Genomic DNA, 21,385 nt, shown 5'->3' with positions numbered 1-21,385 from the left:
GTGTGTGTGTGTGTGTGCGCAGGAATGCAGCGGCGACCGCTCTTATCTCCATTGGCCTCACCATGGAAACTACGTCAACACACAACTTCATAGAGCTGGGGGGAGACAAATCCTGTATGAACCAATAGGTGTGTGTGTGTGTGTGAGAGAGATGTATTATTAGTTGGGAGATATTTGACCTCACCTCTCCACAGATCTCTCTCTGGTGCATTTCACCGACTGGCCGACTGAGATATGAACTTCAGCGCAGTTTAAATCATTTCTAGTCACTTTTATGCTCTGTAGACTCTCGCTCAGTCGATTCATTAAACATTAAAACACGCTTTAAGGATCTGACACTCTCGCAGACGGATGGAAGAGTAAGAAGAAACAAAAAGGGGGACGGGGTCAAGATTTCCCGCTTACACGATACAGGGCTGTGAAAAATGTTCTGTTTCCGCTTTTACACGTTTAATATAAAAAAATTAACCAGTGAATCAAACATGTAGTTTTGGTTCAGTGATTGTATTTATTAACTTTTATTAAGAACAAGATATCTAAACCAGCTATGCTAAAAAAGTAGTCATCCTACATAGCTAAATAATCATCTCTGATAAACCTTTATAGATTTCTCTAGACACGTAAAGATCTGATTACAACCAGACTTTCAGAATCAAGAAATCACTTAACTAGAACCTGCCTGGCAACATGAAGTAGGCTAGAGGGTTTGAAAAAGCAACTCTTCTTACCCTGATCTACATTCGAGAACTACTGAGAAACATACTGAGAAATATTTATCATTCTGGGAAGGCTTAAAAAGACATTTCTACGCCTTTAGGAATCTAGAGAAGCACACTTGGAAGCATTGTTCACTAAAGGAGAGAACTTGAAACAGTAGTGAACCCAGCTAGAATTTAAAAAATGGCCGACCGAGGAAAACTACTCCAGGAGGTCAAATAATAACCAAAAACTTTGCACGCCTCACTTTGTCTTCATTAACATCAGAATTAATGATCGAACAATAAGTAAGAGACAAAAATGGCGTCCAAATGCCCACCTTATATTTAACCAAAACCGCCTTCGTGATCCCCAAGATATTTTGTGGACTGATGAGACAAAATTGGATCTTTTTGGACGGCTTGTCTGAAGGTGGCATTTCAGAAAACGGATATCATATCTAGAGTCAAACAAGTCGGCGGTAGTGTGATTATTTTGGGGCCGAATGACGACCCAGATGACCTCTACGTCTTGCGCTCTATCAAAACACCCTAAAAGGAGAAAGTGGGACTGAGTTATTGATGACCAGATAGAAATCCTCCAAAGCAGACACACCAGTCCTCCAACGCTGCGCCTCTACAGCGTGGCACTGCTGCGTCTCTCCGCCAGCCACTACATCCTCTCATGTATACACAAATAAAGCGGCGTCATCGCTCTCCGCCTCCATCTGTGGCGCTCGGCCAGGGAGACGCTCACTGAAAGACGAGCCAGCACCAACTGCAAACACTGCCTCGCATCACAGGCTTGTGGTAAACTAAAACTCAGAGATGGCCGATAGGCGTGAACACGACGGAGGAAGTATTTAGAAATATTTTTATTCGAACATGATACAAATATAAAAATAAAATAGTGCACAGTAACAAGAAGTGCATAAAAAAGAAGAGAAAATATAGATTTTTTGTTTCAGTTAACATATCATGCTCAAAATGGGGTAGGAAGAAGTGAGAACTTATAAGTAATGGCCGATTCGGAATCTGTGGTCAGAAAAGGGCTGCTGGTTCAAGAGAACTCGGATCTAAATGGACCAAAAATGTCCTCTACATGCTCTGAAGGACTCGTGAATCATTTGACTCTGGGACAAGCAGACGAAATGTAACTACTTTAATGTTGCCTATCTTTGGTTGTTGAGATTCATCTCGAGTTTTACAAAGAATCTCTCGGCCAGTTTGTAGTTCCGTATTTGCAGATTTTTCTCTGTAGAACTTGACCCAAAACAGAGAAGAGCAAATCTAAAACGCTTGAGAGAAAAATGCAGCTTGGGAAGGTGAAATACCTGGACGAAACGCTACTTGACGCGCTATTGGCTGGTGTTTCAAAAGCAGCCAATCCATAAGATCCATTCACTTTGCTTGTCCGTGATTGGCTGATCCGCCCTGCGATAAGGAAGTCTGTAAATGTTAGCTAGCTTCTGTTGTTGTGCTAAGACAGTTTCCACTGTGTATATCATTGAATATTAATTTATATCTGGTGTTTGAACTATTAAAATAGGCAGTTGTAAGAGTTTTTTGAGCCAATCTTAAGTACTCAGATTTCAGCTGTTCTTGGGCAGCTCTGGTCCCCAGGCCCCATGAATACCTGGGATACGCTGCACATATCAAAAGTTGGGGGAAACCTCAACTTTCTGAACCTGGCTTGGAGTAAAATTGGCAAATTTAAAAACAGCTCAGGATAGTGAGAAACGACGCGGAGTCAGTGCGGGTCGAAGCTCCATCAATCTCTGCATTTCGTGGTAATCCAAACCCTGGAAGTGGAGCGGGGCGGGGGCGGCGGGAAAACATGTCACACTTCAAACACCGTTACCAGCCCGTAGAGACTGCACCTCATTACACACACGGCTCGCACTTTAAATTACGCAATGTAAATAGAAATTGCCAGCTGCGCGGATTCCACTGGGTCAAAGTTCCCCGTGTCTTATTTTAGCAATCTTTAAAACCTTTGGTGAATTTTAGGATTTTGCTGGCCGTCCCTCTGTAGCCACGGCACATATTACCAATTTATCAGTGTTATTAACCACAGCTTGTTTGTAATGGTTGGCCTAAAATCGTAACAGCAATTCAGGAGACCTTAAGTATTTTTGAAATTATGAAAGAGGAATAAATCCCATTTGGCTTCTGCATAGCTTTTTAAGGAGAATAAATGATTTAACTAATTACATGTATGGGCAAATGCATAGACTGGAAGCCTGCAACACTCCTCGGCTACCAGGTGGACCCCTGGGGACCGGGGTTCGGTACCACAGCCGTGGGTAGTTGTGGTCCTGTGGGCGTGTTTGAGACCCCTTCTAAAAACGGCTGTTTTTAAAAATGCAAACATGAATTATACCTAAGCATGCATTAATACACAAATTGAAAGCCATTTTAGCTCAACTGCAGAAGCTAATATCTACAGTCTCCTTTATCGCCGCTCTCGGGGCTCCAGCCAATCAGCGCCAAGGAAAATAAATGGTGCTCCAGGATTGGCAGCTTTGCAAACGCCAGCCAATTAGGATTAGGAATAGATTTCAACTTCCAAAGCTGTAGTTTCTTTCAAATATTTTACATAATCTCTGCTTAAAAAAAAAAATCAGTGAAAAGACTAATTTTCTGTGGGTCGGGTTTCCTTAAAACAATCTGCGAATAGGTGAATCCATATTTGTGGATTTCACAGATTTCTGTAAACAGAAAGAGATTACTTTATTGGTAAAGTGACGTAACAACCAAACCCTCTGGCAGCACAGTTTATGCCGCAGCAGTTTAGAATTCGCAGACCATCCAAACAACTTCTGGGGTTGTTTGTGAGCATAAAGGTGATCAGGAAAAATATCTTACACAGCTGGGGACTGGGGTTGTGCGCATCAGAGAAATACTGCTAGTCAGAACTGAAGTTGAAATTGCAATGTCAACCTCAATGGTGGCAGAATTTTAGGGGGGGGAGGGTTGTTGTTGTTTTTTTCAAATATAGCTTTTTATCCTAACCATTATTTCCCTTCTACGGTAAATTTACAGGCAACGTCGACTCATCAAGAAACGCTTTTATAATCTCTCTGCACAGGAAGCCGGTTTATTAGATCTCCGAGCTTCTGCTCTCAGACACCGTTTCTCCTGCTTCCCGTTGATTAAGTCAACATATAAATCTTTATTTTATGAACTGAAACTCAAGCTGGAGACTTTATTATTATTACTTTTCCATGTCTGCAGTTAATGTGCTGGCAGCTCTATTACTCCTGACTAGCCTCGTGTTTGTAGCAATTTTCATGATGTGAATTATTTATTCACTGACTCAAACCTTTATATACGACTAAAGCACATGTCGTCCAGGTATTTCTGAATTCTGATGTAACTTTGACTTTCATTGTGCGAATTTCAAGAGGAATTGAAAATCTATGCAACTGTACAAATGACTCTCTTTAATAGATACATATGTTGTTGTTTTTTTAAGTAGGGTTTCTTAAAATGGAACTTGTGAAGGTTTTCGGGCGTAACAGTGTGTTATAATGAAACTTTATCTCTGAATTAATGAGCTCTTGAAAATACTTAGACATTTAAGCACAACACAGATCATTGTGCATGAATTATATGACGTTATATGACTGTTTACATCATTGCCATAAGAGCTAAATGATGTGGTTAGATTTAGGAACTACCACGGCATCTCGTAGGTGGACATAGGCAACGATCCTAAGCAAAAGGTTCTCAACATGCCACCTGTGCGCCAGGAAAAGGGAAGCACAAAAGTCACAATGTAACTTGAAGTATTGTAAATAGTAAACGGCAACAGCAATGTGCAACTAACCAATAAGTTCATGGAAATTAGGCAGCAAAACGTCAAGACAGTCCGGTTCTGGAAATACTCTAGCATAGAATAGAAGTATTTACAGAAAGATGCTCGATAATTTGACCAAAGAGAACCTAAGTTTTCCCAGAAAATACTTTGTAGGTTAAAGAACAATTAACTATAACTTCCTGTATACCAAAAGTTATTTTGTAAGATTCCCTGTACGTGTTTGGGAAAGTTATCTGTAAACTTACAGGAAGTCCCCTGTGATGTTTTTTTTTTCCAAAAGGAAACTCAGTAAGACCGACCTTAATGTTCTGAGAAAGTGCCTGAATTTTAGGGATACAACTTGTAATTTCACAAAAAATAAATAAATAAATAAAATACACAAAAGCTTCAAACCCAGAGAAAGTAATCTTATAAGAGTCGAGTACCTGGTTACAAATCACAGCATGAACACAGGACAGATCCCAAATGCACTGTGGCATTTCTGTGAAGTAAATCACAAGTTTCCAGAAGGTCACCTGTAGCTTATCAAGACGTAAACATGCGTGATCTGGGAAAGTAAACTTTAAGTGCCAGAAAATACATGCATCGCCCAGTTCACCAAATGATTTTTAACGTTTATACGTCCCCATTTATAGTCTGTTAATGAATTGTAAGGCGGTGAATATTTTTGGCTTTTACATTCCAGCAAAAGAGCCAAGCCAGTGAGAGAGGACACAAAAGTTTCTGGATTCCCAGAACCCAATTTATTTTAAGGTGGCTTTGAACTGTGTTTCTGAGTGGAAAATATCTGAGAACCACTTGCAACGGAAAATCGATGAGGATATTTTGGAAGCGACTCTCACGCTCCGTCTTCCTACAAAGCGGTTGGTTAAGGTCGATACTGTTAGATCAAGAAGAAAAGAAAGCAACAAAAACTCATTTAAAACCCTGAAGATGATCATTGAGGATTCTCAAATTCTCCTCAAACAAAGCTAAAAGCGAGGTGGAATCTAAAGCGGAGGCGTTTTCCATTTGATCAGTTTCAGAAGAGACATCAGACAGCAGCTCACTGATGTTGCGTTTTAGTCACACAGCTTCTTAAGAAGAGCAAGTCTTCCAGCAGAAATGAGTTCAGATGCATAATATAACAAATCCTGCATTTTTAAAGGGGGGAAAAAATAAACCTTTTTTGCATAAAGGTTCAAACTTTCAAACCAAAATTTTGTTGAACCTTTTGATTTGATTTCAGCTGTGAGTTTGCTCCTCTCTTCAGCTGTAGTGCATCTGATGAGAATGGTGGGGGAGAAATCAGCTGAGTTTTATCATCTGTTAACTGCCAATTTTGATCCCAAAGCTTTGGCTATCTTCTAGAAAGCTACAGAATACAAAAAAATAAAAGGTTTTTCAGCTCTTTTACTTTTTATTCTCTCCTTATGCAGAAACAGTTTCACTGGCATGCATTTATGCCCCTTTTTTTTTTTTTTTACTGATGTTTGCTTTATGTTCCATTTTCTGCTAAATGATCCACTGCGGCGTCTCTCTGACAGATTCCACGGTTCGGGTCTCCCACACATCCGAGTAAAAGACGAACTGAGCCCGGGGGCGCCGGAAACTCCCGAGCTCCTTTCAAATTCAAACCGTGCCACCCGAACAGCTCCCTGTTCTCCTGGGACGTCTCCTCCTCCTCCGCCGCGGCGCCGCGCGTCCTCTAGCTATGTACGAAATAAATAAGTGTGCGGAACGGCGCCTGCGCCTGCTCCAACCTGTCGCAGCATCCCTCCGCTGTGTCAGGTGATTACGGAGGGTGAGGATGACGGAATCCAGTTCGTGACGCCAATTCCCGGTCAGAACGGCTCCCGCAGATTACGCGGACATAAAGGTGAGTCTCCCTGTGGTTTATTTCACAAACTGCTCTCTGGTCACATCCGAGCAGATGTCTTCCTAACCCTCATCGGACCAAGCTGCGAGTATCCAACCAGGAAGCCCCTCCTCTCCTCTCCCGTCCCCCCCAGTGAAACCAGTCTCGGCTCCCTCACAGCTGGAGGTTCGCAACTCCTCAACAACTTGCCTCCATGACCGGAGGACCTGTTCTAAACATAACTTCAGCGATGAGACGGAGGATGTTTTTCCTCAGCGCTCTGCTCTCTGCAGCTGCAGCGTTTTGCCGGTAATGAATCATTAAGGCTCTGAATGCGGAGTTGCAAACATCCAAGGAGTGTGAATCACTGAGACGTTTTCCTGCAGGTGCCGCACTTAAAGGTTTCCCGAGAAGAAAAGCCTACACCAAAAAATAAAAAATAAAATAAAATACACCAACATCCATTCTGAACCCCTGTGAAGGCACATATAGTGTAAAGGCGGCTGACTTTCCTCAGTTTGACTGTAGTTATTCAGTAATTAGTGCCTCAGCTGGTGGTGGAAACAATATGTTTATTATGAAGTTACATTCCAAATGTAACAATGAATGAAGCACCGTTAGTATTTATTATTCTTACTAAAACTAAACATTTAACTATGACGTAAAGATCTGTGGCAGTCATATATCTATTTTAATGATGTCAGTTCTTGCGTTAAAGTGTGAAAAAATCACACTTTTCACATTCGAGCTTTAACTGCTTCTGAAAACAGCCCAGGCTCTTTGTTGGTAATAAGTTAACGGGTTTTGTTGTTGTTGTTGTTGTTGTTTGGAAAATGAGCCATTTCCAAAACCTCCAAAATGTAACGTCACAAATCAGCACCTAGCAACCCAAGTGGCGCTCCAGCAGCTTTTGGTGTCACTGCTCTCTGTGCTGTACAATGGCTGCTGGAAAGGACGAGTGTTTTGTTGTTCAGAAACCACTTTCTGCATTCTTGGTATTTGTGCAGGGGGCCCCACTTCTGCTTTTCCAAGGCGTACAGTTGTAAAATTGCATATTTGTTTTTTGTCATTTTCACGTGCCAGTGTATACATTGAGCTGCGGGCGGGGGGGGGTCGTGGCCAGCAGCAGCTAACATGGATTTAAAGTGACAGGAGGCCCTAAAAATAACTCTAACTAGGCAGAACTGAGCAAACTAAAATGTCATTATCTAGGAAGGATTTTAACCTGTTCAAGGAAGCATAATAGGTTTCAAATACATCAATTACTAATAATTTTGTCTATTCATACTGACCTAAAACAAGATCAATTTCATCTGATTTAACTTCACACAGTGAGGATATGACTGTAGGTAGCAAAAGTTTATTCTCTTGGCTTATTGCTGATATTTTTCCATTTTGGCATCGTGTCAACGTACAACTTCCATGCACCAGACCCGCAGACTGCCGAATCCCCTGGTTTTTAATCAACGCTTGCAGACGACAAACTAATTAATACGGTGCTTTAGTAGAAAAAGCTCGTCGACATGCTTAACTTGAATCTCTGATGCATTTACGCTGTGCCTCAAAGAGCATAAATATTCGCAGCGCGCCGAGGTTATTTGAGTCCACGCGCATTCACTGTCACTGAGGTCAGCTTGCTCGCATACAGCAGCTGACTGCCCTTCGTCACTCAGATTGTCCAGATGACTGCGAGGACCCAGGAATGACTGGATTAACCCCACAGAGAGACCAGACAGAGGCCGGGTGGAGGGTTAGCGAGTCCTCCTCCAGTCTTCCTTTTACTCTTTTGCTGATCGTTGCCACTTTTTGTGCACCACAGAATCCACTCTTAGCCTTGCAGGTTGCAGGATGTCGTCTGCTTTCAGTTTCTTGGTACATTTTAATTTGGAAAAACAACCTTTTTTTTCTTGAAATGTTCTCCTTTTTTTCTGTCTTTTTTAAAACTACAAACCGCATCCTCCCTTTGATTTCCCCTTAGATTCGAAAATGATTTGTTGAATATTTTATTCCTATGTTTCATTATCTCTATTAATTTTCCTCCTGAGTGCCCTTTATCTTCCAAATAGTTAGGCTAATTAAAATAAAAAACAGGCAGATGTTCGCTTCTACCCGACGCTGGCAGGAGGGACCGGAGGAGTGCCTGCTGCGTTGAAACTATATTGATTCAGAGCAGGAATTAGATTTTTATTTTATTACTTTACAGATAATCTCATTTCTAATAAAAACGCCGCAGGGTGGGAAAGTTTAGGCCTTTCGCAGTTTCTTTCAGGATTTTCTAGCAACGTCTGCATAGCTTTAAAACTAACAAATGGTTAGTTTTATCTCTGCCTCCTTTAGCTAGGACATTGTGACCGGATCCTCAAAATACTTTTTCCACCTCCAGTCCAAGTCTTCAGTCCTAACCAAAGATGGCTGTGGGATGTCCTTGTCTTCTCTTTCTAAGTACTCAATACATTTTCCAGGACTTTCTCGATATCAACTTAAATTCCCACACCAGTTTTTGTTTCTGCCACCAAACAAACGGGCCAACAATTCAACTCTTTAGTGTTTCAGATGCTCCCAGAACCAACTCAGCCCTTAATACCTCCATCCTTAGATCAGCTGCTTCCCTCACTGCTGGAGTCGCCAATAGGTCCTCTGGTTGTTGCCAAGACCGCCAATGATCATCAGGTCGCAACTCTTGGCATCAACCCCTTCCACCACATCCAGCTCACTTCCATATGAGAGTCACTCTTCACCAGAAAGTCTGATTCTTGCACTGCGTCATTATACATACGAAACCAAACCCATTCAGATAATATGGAATATTTCTGAATAGTGGTTCATATGCGAGGTTACAGAAGAAAACAAAAGAAACGACAAGAATAAAGGAAGGATTTGATTTATACTCCCGCATCCATCTGTCAAGTTCTGTCTTTGCTCTTGGAGAAAATGCTGCGCTGGCATTCGGTTGTCAGCATATTTGCGCAAGTGTGTTGAAGTCGGGGTGTGTGTGTGTGATATAGGATCGAATGCTCCCCAGACGATAAGATGCCTATATTTAAAATAACCGAGAGAAACTGTGGGGAAAGGACAATGAAGGTGTTTCAGAAACAGAAGAAAGCGGAAGACGTTAGACCGAAGCTTCCTGTCGCTCTGTTTGCTTTCCTTCTCTGCGAGTTTTCAGATACAGGAACATACACACATACTGTATATATATAAAAGAAAGACTTTAATGTCTTTGCAGATGTGGTTGTTCAAAGGGAAAGCATCCATACTTGCTGAGGACAACATTTCCATGGCTCAACCCTCTGGGGTGGCTGCTCTACGTGATGCCTGCAGGCAGGGCAGTCAATCAAATCCACTTTGTCTATGAAGTCACCCTGCTGTAGGTCGCGCAGATTGACGTCCAGAAATGTCCTGCTGAAATAACCACAGGATCCTGGAGAAGAAAATAACTGACCTCCACTTAAGCCATGAACCCGAACCTCAATTTACAAAAGACCAAATCAAGTTTTCCAGCAAAGAAAAAAGGCGTTGCTGTGCAAAAGTGATCAACGGCTTTCTCCTCGCGTCATACAGTTTCAGGTTACGTTGCGCATGGAATAGGCGACTCTGCTGAGTGACAATGGTTTGCCAAGATTCTTCGATGTCCACGTGGGTTTATGGATGGCTGTGGTGTGGAGGGTTCGTCATAAAGTGCTGCCCTGGAGAGAAACTGAAAGGTCAAGGTCATTCAATAATCCTTTGTGCCTTCTGCGCTTAGATTTCCTCACTCTACCTGAGGTCCTGTCCACACTGACGCAGTCTGCAGCCTGTCTGCATCAAGCAAGCGGCTATTTTTCTTTTTCTTTCTTGACATGTGTCTTGCTTAGACCTCTCTATGTCAGCACTTGAAGGATAGCTTTTAAATGTGGGTCTCTGTTGAGAGAAAGACACTACATTTTACCAAGTATTTTTCTCTAGTTTCTAGTACAAATATCTTGGTACACTCGAGAAAAGACAAAACTAATTTACAAGTAACTTTCCAGCAAGACTTACCGTCTTGGACCTGGTATGTTTCTTATAAATATTCAAGAATTGTTTACTGAAAACAAGCTCCTGTTTATTGCTGAAAAGTTACTTGTAAGTTAGTTTTGTCTTATTTCAAGTGCATCAAGATAGTTACACTAGAAGCTAGACCAAAATACTTTGTGTATTTGCAGTTCACTAACTTACCTCCAGGGGGCAACTGTTTTCAAAAGTAAAAAGGCCCCTTACTACCAAATCTAGAGACTTTTCTGTTGCTATTGGAGACTGTTGGAGAACTGAAGCGTGTATTGCTGCGGGCCCCATCACTATCTATTTTCTCTTTTAGATCCATTTAGATTTAGATGTAACTTAAATATGCGATAACTCAGTGAAACCAGCAAAGTTTACGTTTGTCAAAATGCAAAATTTGTAAATGGTCAAAAATATTTTTCCTGAATGAAAGACGGAGTTTGCTCCAGCTTTAAAGGTTTATTTAAACTGGATGATATCCGTTTAGGTTCGACTAGCGGTTAGCATTAGCCAAGAAGAATAGCTACACCAGCAAATCCATGTTTATGCAAAACAAAAGATGTTGAGTTATTGTAAGTTATTAACTGCTCATAAACTCACAACATAACCCTGCTTTGACAAAGTGTGAACTATCCTTTAAAACTTAAACAGTAAAAAAAGGTTCATGATTTTTCTCATCTCTCCATCTCTGGGATGTTTGCATTGAATTCATAAATAAAGTCAAGGGTAAATTCTGCTTTTCCCGTAAAGGGAAGAAAAGTTTGAGTGTCTTATTTCTTTGGATGCTCATTTTCTGTCTCAGTATTTTCTGACTCGCACTTTTGCTTCAGACTGTGAGAGAGTCCCACAGTGACTCAGTCTGTCAGAGGTTTTATTTGCTGAGGTCACAAAGCCGCGAGTGTGTGTTTCACCAGCTTCTCTGTCAAACACGCCACACCAAAATACCCTTACTGTCTCCTCGGTACAGTCCACTTCACGCTTTCTCACACATTTTACCATGGCAACAATGCCATCATTCATGCAGTAGTACTGACATAAGGTTATAAAGATTTTTTACGACTTATTTCACTGTTAGCAGCGATGACAATCAATGGCACCGCCCACTAAAGAAAGAGCTAATTTAGAAGGAGAGAGTCTGGAATAGTTCCTATGGGAAAAGCAGCTGAGATAAAACACAGAAAGTCCAACTTTTACACTGAACCTTTTCTTTTTTACTCCTAACTTTAACCCCACCAAAATATCCCTTTAACGTCAGTAATGACATTTAGAAAGTAGCAATGCTGTTCTAGAGAAACAGGGAAATCTTAAACATCCACATTTTCACATTAATGAAAAATGTATCCCAAAAACAACCCTTGATGGTTTAAGTGAGACACATTTTGTTTTTAAAAGCAAAAGTATGGTTACAAGCATGAGACACGGCGGTGGAGGTGTCATGTTTTAAGACTGTTTCCTGTAACATTCTCAAGTAGCAGTACTTTTTGGGTCAGTGATGAAAATAACAATTGGTCACAATCTATCTTTCATATGCTATCTAATGTATAGGATATTGCTGGATGTAGCATAAAATAAAATAGCCTGTATGCATACCATTTCTCAATCTAAGGTTAAAAGGTCAATTGTTTTATTGTGTGACATCCTAAACGGTGTACAACCTCATTCTCAACCAGTGGCTGTAGGTGCTTCCACATTTCTTCCTGTTTTTCCCAAATTTAATCAGGTTTTTCATTAACCCCGGGGAAATCTTCCCGCTCACGCTCACATTTACACACATACACACTCTCTCCTTGACGGCAATAAACATGTTGGGAGTGATATTTTTTGTTTCCTTTTCCGTCTGCCTTTGATTCCCTTTGCCATCTGCTGTCGCCAGCAACTCCTCAAGCCACAGCTCCGTTCGGAAGAATGGTGCTTCTGGTCTTCTCTCTCAAGAAATCTCTCCTGCCCCCGCCCCCTCAGGTAGGAAATTTACCATTTTTTACCATCAACTCCTTATCTTCCTGTTATTCCTTTAACGATAATATGGCGTCTTATTAGTCTGAAGTCCACGGCTATCAGCTCAGAGTATAAGCGGAGTTGTGTTTAGCTGTTTGTGTCTGTCAATCATCCTAGCCGAAGCATTGAGGACTTGCGGCGTTGCTGAAGGATGCAACTGTTTTTAATGTGATGCGTTGTTTTTGTTTTTCTCAGCAGGGAAGGTCGTCTCTGCACGTTTGATTGACACTGCCACTTCCTTAAATTTCATTTCAGTGCTTTTACCACAACAACAAAAAAAAATATGTCCATGAATTTTTGATGGGTGAAGAAAAAAAAAATAAGCATTGCCTCTCTTTTCAGGCGTTTGACAAGATGTTCGAAGCCTGTAGTGAAATAACTACAAACGAAGAAAAAACACACACACACACACATCTGGATGGGCTTATAGTTTCCAGTCAGTCCACAAGTCCAAGGTTCAGTCATTTTCAAACTGTAGTTTTGTTGAAATAATCGACCTTAAAGAGTCCAAATCATCTTAAAAACACGCCCCAGATACAATAATATTCTAAATAATTTCTCTTCATTTAACATGAGATTATCACCATCTACAGGCCAACTTGTGAAACGGCAATAATCTACTGTACATTGAGATTACTAGATGAAGTGATCAAGGACATATAGGGAAGAGAAATGTTAATTCGCAAACATTATTTGCTTTTACAAACCTGTTGACTAATATTATCTTGGAGTTTTTGAGCAGGTAATATTTTTAGGCCAGTACCACCAACAAAATTAAAAGAAAAACGGCGACACAGCGCCTCCTGGTGGTCAAATGTGAAAATCAATTATTGGTGGCCAGTAATCTTATTTCATCAGAATGCTTTAGTGCAGGCTAACGTAATTGTGGGCTTAAAAATTAGATCTTTAATGGTTTTTAATGGGGCACAACATTGTAATATTTTATTTTAGGCTAATCCGAGGACTAATTTGGAGATATATGATATACAAAACAGCCAAAATGTCTTGAAAGAAGAATGAAATATACATAACAGCAAAACAATCTCTCTGATCTCTAGATTTTGCAAAAGAAAAGTATCTTACAGAAAGGCCTGGGTTAGCCGGTCAGTGAATTTATAATCAAGTGTTTGTATTTTTAATTTATATGAAGCATTATGTCTGTCTGTCACATTATGGACAGGATGTAAGTTGTAAACCACTTACGAAGCTGCGGACAACTAATCTCGACAAATATGTAAAAAAAAAAAAATTAACACTAGAGGGCGCATTAGTTCTTGCCCAGGTGTGGGATGCGAAATCACACCTCTAATATTGACTTAAAACTGTAAGTAGCGACTCAATTTATGTACATTTAACCAATGTTTCAGTGTCTACAAATATTTATGTCACTACATCAACTTTTGTTTTAGTGGTTTAAATCACCCGTCAACATTTTACTTATAGAGGACAACAGGTGACGGATTTCTTGTTGTTCAGGAAGCGGTTTAAAAGCAGCTGCGGTGATTTTTAGTAGGCTGAAGGTCATGAGGGGTTTCCCGTTTGCGTTCACTCTCCTGACCACAGAAATAAATGAGAGCTTTCTCGGGTTTTGCAGCGTCGTGGGTCTCCTCCCTCCCCATCCTCACGGCCTACTCAGGTGACGATGCTGCTGCTGTGGGCGGAGCTCTGTCTCCTAATAACCTGAGGGACCCGGCAGTTCCCAGCGCAGAGGGGCTCCAACCACTCCACCTGTGAACTATGTGTTAAAAGAAACGAAGGTAAGTCTCATATATATGTTGCATTCAGCTGGTGAGTTCCCTCTTGGTCTCCTAGAAGAGTTTCAGAATGCATTGAGATAATTCTTACATTTCTGTGACATATGCACCTATTCTCTTGTAAGTTACAAGAGACAAAATAGCCACTTTTAATCAGAACCGTGAGTTGGTAGATGTTAATGAAACTTCAAGCTGGAAAAACCCAACATGGGCCATTTTCATTGATTATAATATGCAGAAGCATTGCGTTTTGTCATAAAAATACTCCAAAGTTTTTTAGTTTGTTAAAACTCATAAGAAGTCCCAACAATATTTATTCTATTTTTATGTTGTTGGGGGTTTTTTTTGTGATAGTTTTGTTTCGTTTTAGAATTATGCCATCATCCCCATCTTTGTTGCATCCTTCCTTGATATCTTAACTTTTGTTTTACGTAGTACAGCTTTAGAAAACGACAATAAATCAGTCAAATCACAATCTCCACCTGTTGTTTGTGTTGTGTAAAGTTAGTGTAGTACAGCTGGCTATACAAGAAGATAGAACAGAATTTTGACATGGAAATGACTTCAAAATTCCCTGTTGTTGTGGATGATTGATATAGCAAAATAAAGCTGGCACTGCTGACCTGAGTTTCTAAGTGTTTCAATTGCAAACAACTGCTTATTTTTAGAAACGTGTCGCACCTTTTTATTTCAAGACTTTTGCCGTTAAAGTCTTCCGAACATTGCTCTGAGCTTCGCTGCAGCGTGGAAATCAAACACTCATTCTCATGCACGGCCATCTGAGAACTGTCGACAGTAGCCACTGAAAACCTTCACAGCTGAGTAAACGCTCGGGTGTTGCTGTAATTAGAGCCCACGTTTGCAAATGCGGAAACTTATTCCTGGAAAATTCACTCCGAAATTTTCCAGAACTGCGGAAAATTTCTGAATGTGCACTTTCATTTCAGTACATATTCCTGCCCAGTTAACTTGATTTTCTACAAATTATCTCTTATGGAGAGTATGTCCACCTTGTAGCATTTCCTGTAGCAGGATGCCATTTACAAACCTGAGGTTGTTTCCCGTCGACTTTGCGCTTCTAAAGCTCCAGACCTAAATAAACAATTTTGTTTTTAGCCGGTAAATTCAAGAAGGATCACTTAGAGTTGAGGTAATTAGCTAAGGTAAACCCTTTAACATTTTTGTACTAAGATACCAAAATGTCACTAGATAACACACAGCAATTCATTCATGTTTGGTTTTAGTTCTGTTGAAGTTAGATTTGCGTTGAGACTGCAGCTTGTGCCCATCTGCAGGAAAACCAGATGCTAATAATCTGGTGTAATCTTATTTGACAAACCACAGGGTTTTCACTTTCAGTTGACTTCTTTTGATCTTTCTTCCACAGCTCTTTCAAACAGCAGAGCAGCAACTCCAACGTGTTCATATTATGATTTCAAAGAGTCACACTTTTGTGTAATCAACTATTTGTGGTCCTTTGGGCTTTTGGCTATGGCATTTCAGTTTGTAGAGTCGCAAAGTAAAAAATTAACAGCTATAATGTGGTTTATTTAACTACATATTTTTGATGTGGGTGTTTTCAAAGTCATATTGAAGTATGACTTTCAATAGATTACCAGTAACTTTTTTAGTTACTGGTATTCTATCTTAGTTACTTTCCAAATCAAGTAATGAGTAATTTAACTAAGTTACTTTTTCAAAGTAACTATGCCATCACGGAGCCTTCCTGGCTGGTCGCTGCATGCTGTGTGGTTTATTTTAGCATAAGCTGCACGATACGATGCCACTGGTAGTAAGATGAGTGAGAAACCAGTCAAAGTTCAAAGAAAAGCCTATTGAACTATTGATTCAGACCACTTTATAGGTTTAGAGTGAAATGTTTGGTGCAATGCTTAGGTCTACGCAATCCTACTAAACACTATTCAATCGTGTTTGTATTTTCTTGCAGGATGTGAACTTTCTCCTGATTTGATAAAACCATCCACCAACCTTTCTGTGAGCTGATAAATGTTAAGCCACGCCGACTTTCCAAAGCGAGCCATTAACTACTAAAGCTCAGAAGTTAATTACAAAATCAGATTCTTACATGTGATTCGGAAAATTATATCTTAGGTCATTGTTTTTGTAAATGCAGATCAAAACTTTGTCAGATTGGCTCAAAAGATAGGTCATCTAAGCGATCTAAGAAGTCTTCAACCATGGCTACCAATGCCACCATGGAAGCAGCAGACGTTGTTGTTATCGTAATTTACTTCATCGTGGTGCTGGGGATCGGCTTCGCGGCAATGCGAAAATCCAACCGAGGCACGGTGAGCGGCTACTTCCTGGCTGGTCGCTCCATGAACTGGTTCGCCGTGGGAGCGTCTCTCTTCGTCAGCAACATTGGAACTGAGCATTTCATTGGACTCGCCGGGTCAGGGGCCGCTAGCGGGTTTAGCGTGGCTGCGTGGGAATTCAACGCTCTACTGCTGCTTCAGTTACTGGGCTGGGTGTTCATCCCTGTATACATTCACTGTCAAGTCTACACCATGCCAGAGTACCTGTCCAAGCGATTCGGAGGGAAGCGCCTGAAAGTGTATTTTGCGGCTTTGACTCTGGTGCTTTACATCTTCACCAAGTTGTCTGTGGACCTCTATTCGGGTGCCTTGTTCATCCAGGAATCCTTAGGGTGGAACCTTTATGTTTCCATCATCGTCCTCATCGTCATGACAGCTGCGCTGACGGTCACTGGAGGTCTGGTCGCTGTCATCTACACAGACACAGTCCAAGCAATTATGATGATCGTCGGAGCGCTCTGTCTGACGGGCATCGGCTTCGCCAAAGTCGGAGGCCTTGAAGGTTTTGCTTCTGTCACTTTGTCCACAGAGTTATACTTTTTTTTTTGTTTTGTTTTATCAATTTACAGCTAAAGTGATGGATGCTAATGCTTGGCTTCTTTTGTCCGTTTTAGGGCTAAAAGAAAAGTACATGCAGGCCAGTCCTAACATCACTGCCATTCTTCTGTCTTCACCTAATCTGACATATTCTGAATCCTGTAAGCATCATCTCCACCCAAAAGCAAATGCTCTGAAAATCCTGAGAGGCCCAAAAGATCCAGATCTGCCCTGGCCTGGTTTCTTGCTGGGTCAGACACCTGCCTCAATCTGGTACTTTTTCTCTCTTACATTTAATTCCTATACCACAAACTTCTCAAAAACAGTCTAACTTTAACTGTTATTAAATCACAATCCAACCCCAATGAGCAACTGAAGCAGAATTAAGCGTCGCCTGTAGTTTCTGCCTTCTAACTCATTACACTGAGCCAGCTTTAAAAAACCAACTAATCCAAGTCTTAATTTGTTCATGAGACCTAAAATGCAGATGATATCTGGAGATTATGTGTAAATGATTTTATTTATACTGGCACTCTATGAAAGCCAGAGTGTATAAAAAAGAAAACTGTTTGCCATGTTTTGTGATTTATTTTACCAGTGATTTCTTGTGTTAAACCAGAGTCAGTGCTTGCTTGATTTGACTTCTAGTTTACCAAAAAATGGATGATTTGTTTGCTTTTTCAAATGTTGCTTCCCTATTAAACAACTTCAAAACATGCATTTCAGGTACTGGTGTGCAGATCAGGTGATCGTACAACGAGTTCTGGCCGCAAAGAACATTGTTCATGCCAAAGGGTCGACCATCATGGCAGGTTTTCTCAAAACTCTCCCCATGTTTGTCATGGTCATGCCAGGTAGAGACATCTTATTGCATTTTGATGAACTAAATCCCAACTGCTTGAATCATCCATAACCTCCTGTGTGTGTTTATCTTAATTCCAGGGATGATTTCCAGGGTCTTATTTACTGACCAGTTGGCGTGCATCGGCCCAGACCACTGCATGCAGGTGTGCGGTTCTGCCGCCGGCTGCAGCAACGTGGCGTACCCTCGCCTTGTCATGTCGGTGATGCCCGTCGGTCTTCGCGGCTTGATGATGGCGGCCATGATTGCTGCTTTGATGAGCGACTTGGACTCTATCTTCAACTCTGCGAGCACCATATTCACGCTGGACATTTACAAAATGCTGCGAAAGGACGCGTCGCCCAAGGAGCTGGTGATAACCGGCAGGCTTTTTGTCATCCTTATGGTGGCCCTCAGTATTGCTTGGGTGCCGGTTGTCATCGAAATGCAAGGGGGACAGATGTTTTATTATATCCAAGAGGTGTCTGATTATTTAACGCCCCCTGTGGCGGCGCTATTCCTGCTTGGTGTTCTGTGGCAGCGCTGCAACGAGACCGGTGCCTTTTGGGGTGGAGTGGTAGGCTCTGCTCTTGGCGCTCTGCGGTTACTCTTAGCTGTAGTTTACAGAGAACCGTACTGCGGCCAGCCGGATGAGCGGCCGTCCTTCATCAAACAAATCCATTTCATGTATGTGGCGGCCATCTTGTTTTGGGTATCAGCTATAACGACTGTCGTCGTGAGTCTCTGCACGCCTCCGCCGGAAAAACAGCTAATCAGAACTACCACTCTGTGGGGCTTAAGGCAGAGAATGAAGTTTAACACACTAGCAATAGATCAAGGTGAAGAAAACCTTAACAAAACAAACGCGACTGAAAATGGAGGTGGTGTTGTTGGTGAAGAAACGCTCCATAGCCACCAAACGAAGCTTAGGAGCACTGATGGTAGAGATGAAAACACTCAATCAGCCAATGGGAACATAATCCCAGTCCGGTCATCACTACAGAATGACTCGTATAATCTGATAGCTGAGCCTATGCTGGAGGGCGAGGGAGATGGGAGAGAAGTGAAGGATGTGGAAGAGGGGAAGGAGTGCCGTTTGGGGGAAGGAGGAGACTCTGCGAAAGTTTGTGGGGGTATTTGTGGCCGCCGGAAGAAGTCTTCGCAGAGTCGGGTCATTACAGCTCAGGAGCAGGAGAGGATTGTAAATAAGCTTCTTTACGAACCTCCCAGAACCAGAATCCTACTAAACACAGCACTGGTATTGATTTGTGTGATTGGGATCTTTCTTTATTTGTATTTCTCCTTATAGACAGCAAAAACTCTCTTAAAACGAGGTACTGCTCCTAAATTTATTCCTTATCTCCCTGAATTTGCTGTAATTTTATGACACCATGTTGTGGCATATAGTGCACTTACACCACTTCAGATATTAATACTTCCAAGTCATACTCAAAACTTTTTTAAATGCTTCTCTATCATGATTATTGACTATAGTTGGTTGCTGTACATCTTGGAGTGCTGGCAGCCGGCCAGACACCACCAGCGCTTTATATTTTGTCACATGCGTCTAACAACAGTAATGTGCGTTGCTCTTACAGATCACAGCTAAAGCAAATCATCTATTTTTAAAGATTTTCTGTACACATTGTAAAAGCAATTTCATTCAGGTACTGTGTAATTTTCTAAGAACAAATGTAAAATCTGATGATCCTTACGATATTTACTGTAAAACCTACACTGATGGATGCAAGTGTGAATGTCTTGATCGTCAAACATCATTGTGAGCTGTAACCCAGACGAGTAGTTTTTATTAAAATGAGTTTATGTTTTGTTTCTATTGCTCACAACTTTTGACATATTTTCCAGAATGTCCAACACAATAAAAATAAGACTGAAATTAACACTTTATTGAGTGTACAGGCTCTGAAATTTAAAATTTTTTGTTTATTTTGAACATAAGTAGTTTGACTGGGTTCAGTGAATCAGAGGAAATGGAAAATATTGAAGGTTTTTGATCAGATGTTCCGACAGAGACCGACTAAATGGCATCGATGTGAACACACTGTTGGCATGCACTGACTTATTTGGGTACTCTAATCCTTGACCACACTTTTGTTTTTACTTTTAACCTTCCTACTTTTCAAGATTTTCTTAATTTCCATCTAAAATATAAAAAAAAAAACCCACAAAACAACCACAAACCATTGATGTCAGAGAAACCCATCAATTAAACACCACCAGCCAATCACAGGACACCTTCCTGCACCAGTGGAAACTTACAGATTTGAAATGGAAAGTTACTTGTCGACGTTTACACAACAAGACCCATTTGCTGAAAATTGTACAGCTCAGCAACAACAAGCCAACTCAAAGTACTTTACATGATGAAATGGAAACAACAAACAAGCAAAAACATTACATTGCAATGGCACCTCCAAAGAAATCTCACCAGCAGTCGTACCTTCTTGAATAATTGAGCTTTCCATTATTTCACTGTCAATGTGATTGTTAACCAGCTTTTTTAAAGGTTCTTGTATTTAAAAAAAAAACTCATCCTAGATTATGTGTGTTCTCGTCTGTGAGAATAAGATGCGCATGAGCACATACTCTTAGTGTTTGTGGTTTAAAACCAACAGGTTGCTGGGAAGTAACATGGCTATTTTTATTTATTTCAACCACTTCCTGGAACAAACTGGGTCTGGTTGACCCATGAAAGGCGTGAAGTGTAAATGTAACGTTTAAAATGCAGCACCTGTTTTGGGAACAATAGTGACGTGCGCTGCTTTATGAATGTGTGCCAGTAAATCCCCAATTCATATTACATAAAAAAAAACTGAAGAACTTTCCCATCAGTCCATCTGAGGGTTGACTTTTGGTGACCTCTGGAAAAGTAACACATCTGAACATTTGCTTTACAGGTGCTGCTTAGGAAATTGCTAATCTAATGTGTGTATTTACATTTATAAAAGATCAACCAAGTTGGGTTGGAGGCCATCGTCTGACCCATTTCGTTCTGTTGTTATCAGAACCCATCAAGGCAGACCACTGAGTTACACTTTAACACGTCAAAACCACTCAGTTTATTTCCTGTCTCCATGATTCTGAGAAAATACTTCTTTTGTGCTGACAATTTGATTTCATGCAATGAGTAGCAAACCCTGAAACATGGTGAGTTTCAGTTTTTAAAATATATGTATATATATATATATTTTTTTTTTTTTTCTGGAAGTGAGGTGCAGCAATTGAGAAGCTTCAATAGGAAGTAAGATATTGTGATTGATAAGCACTAAGATCTCATAAGTAACAATCTGACTCAATTTTCAAGACACTATGACTTGTATTAATTTGCAAACCTTTTAGAAGACTTAGAGGATAAAAGGGTACATATTAAATAGAGAAAAGTTAAATTGAGGCACAAAATGTTACTCCTTTATTCCTAAAATTAGGTCTTGGAGAATGCCAATAACATGCTGCAAAAAAATAAATAAATAAATAAAATGCTACGTCACAAATTCAAACCCAAAACAAGGTCGGTTAATCAAGATTT

The 21,385-nt window shown here is 40.7% G+C and overlaps 1 protein-coding gene across 1 annotated transcript; it reads left to right on the top strand.

Annotated features, from left to right (window-relative positions):
- Positions 1 to 1,715: 1,715 nt before the first annotated feature.
- Positions 1,716 to 19,901, top strand: LOC116715531 (sodium/myo-inositol cotransporter-like). Its single transcript, XM_032555974.1, has 7 exons — positions 1,716 to 6,376; positions 12,249 to 12,334; positions 13,965 to 14,127; positions 16,073 to 16,962; positions 17,075 to 17,270; positions 17,724 to 17,851; positions 17,940 to 19,901. Exons 4-7 carry the CDS (start codon positions 16,323 to 16,325, stop codon positions 19,145 to 19,147), a joined length of 2,172 nt encoding a protein of 723 aa, XP_032411865.1. The 5' UTR covers positions 1,716 to 6,376; positions 12,249 to 12,334; positions 13,965 to 14,127; positions 16,073 to 16,322; the 3' UTR covers positions 19,148 to 19,901.
- Positions 19,902 to 21,385: the final 1,484 nt, after the last annotated feature.

Source organism: Xiphophorus hellerii, chromosome 24 (assembly GCF_003331165.1).
Source record: "Xiphophorus hellerii strain 12219 chromosome 24, Xiphophorus_hellerii-4.1, whole genome shotgun sequence".
In the NCBI taxonomy this organism is placed as follows: Eukaryota; Metazoa; Chordata; class Actinopteri; order Cyprinodontiformes; family Poeciliidae; genus Xiphophorus; species Xiphophorus hellerii.
The sequence above is the reverse complement of the archived record's forward strand: the minus strand, read 5'-3'. Positions and strand labels throughout refer to the sequence as shown.